Raw genomic sequence first — 1,307 nt, 5'->3', positions numbered from 1 at the left:
TCCTGGTTTTCCCCTTGCTGAGGTGTCGGTGGGAGGTGCTGGCGGTGCCGGTTTGGCCCCTCCCAGTCCGTCCGGGAGTTTTCAGCCGCTGTTGGTATCGCCTCAGTGTGTGACACGTCTGATTTTCTTACATCCTGCGGCTCCGTGCCCGTTGCCCCCCGAGGGTGCTCCCAGCTGCAGTCCCAGCCCTGCACACTCTTCACCCCCTCCAGGAGGTCCTGTTGAACAGCTCTTCCAAACTCCTGTCTCTCCTAGAAAATGACTGTTCCTTAAGGCGTCTTTGCAGGGTTCACTGGCAGTGGAGTGTCCCCTGGATGAGTTAGTCACTTGTAGATAAGCTCAAATGGCCTTAAAGCAGCAAAACTGCAAACAAAATGCCTCAAAGGAATGGTTTACAGTACTGAACCTTCTGCCCTCAGCTGGGAGAGCTTCTGGCATTTCACAGCTCAGTGGGAGAATGTGTTTCCTGGACATTTAAGGAGGAGGACTTGAAGAGCTGAATTGTGGCTTCTGTTGTCACAGCTTGTTCAGTATTGTAACAATCAACAATTTCATACGAGATTAGCCTTGAAGTCATGTCCTTTTTCAGTCTAGTTTCAGTTCTTAAACCTTTTGAGGAAATGAAACACAACTGTGGTACTTCCCCAGCTCTAAAAGTTCTGCTTTTTCCAATTTAAATGGCTAATTAGTACAGAGCAACTTAACGTTCTGCCCTTACTTTATTTCTAAAGTGATGGGAGAGATATAACTCTATAGAGATAACTCTATATCTCTCTGTTCGTGTCTCTATCTACCCCATCCATCTCTATCTCCATCCTCATCCTCTGTATCCATCTCTCTCTCCATCTGTATCCAACTCTATATCTCTGTAGAGATATATCTATATAGAGACATAGACATATAAGTGATAGCATTAGATATAACTTATAATTAAGGGTCTTCATTATCTATAAAGCTCATGTTAAATATGGTTAAATGGTTTTATTTCTCTTTGCAGTGCCAGGTTGGCCACTCTCTTTGGCCTGGATCAAACACCTTCAGGCCAAGGAAATGAATTCTTCCAGTACACTGCACCAAAGCAGCCCAAGAAAGGTCAGACAGTACCTGGTGAGTAACTGAGCTTGAGTCTGGGGAGCCAAGTCAGCAGCACATGTGCGTGGGGGCAAGGGCCCTCCTGAAGAACAGCAGTGCAAATAATTTGCAGAATGTTAAGGGGTTGGAATGGAGCTTAGAGATCACCCAGCCCCAACCCCCTGCCCTGGGCAGGGACACCTCCCACCAGAGCAGGTTGCTCAAGGCTTTAGCCA

At 46.9% G+C, this 1,307-nt stretch overlaps 1 protein-coding gene across 1 annotated transcript in view; it reads left to right on the top strand.

Annotated features, from left to right (window-relative positions):
* Window positions 1–997: 997 nt before the first annotated feature.
* FKBP15 (FK506 binding protein 15, 133kDa) overlaps window positions 998–1,307 on the top strand; it is a gene marked incomplete at its 5' end in the record, with an annotated part of 25,137 nt that continues 24,827 nt past the window's right edge. The window contains one exon of the mRNA XM_009079862.1: window positions 998–1,107. Coding sequence (XP_009078110.1) covers window positions 998–1,107 — 110 coding nt within the window. The remainder of the gene's footprint in view (window positions 1,108–1,307) is intronic.

This window comes from Acanthisitta chloris, unplaced genomic scaffold, assembly GCF_000695815.1.
Source record: "Acanthisitta chloris isolate BGI_N310 unplaced genomic scaffold, ASM69581v1 scaffold19078, whole genome shotgun sequence".
Taxonomy (NCBI): Eukaryota; Metazoa; Chordata; class Aves; order Passeriformes; family Acanthisittidae; genus Acanthisitta; species Acanthisitta chloris.
This window is presented reverse-complemented; position numbering and strand designations above follow the sequence as displayed.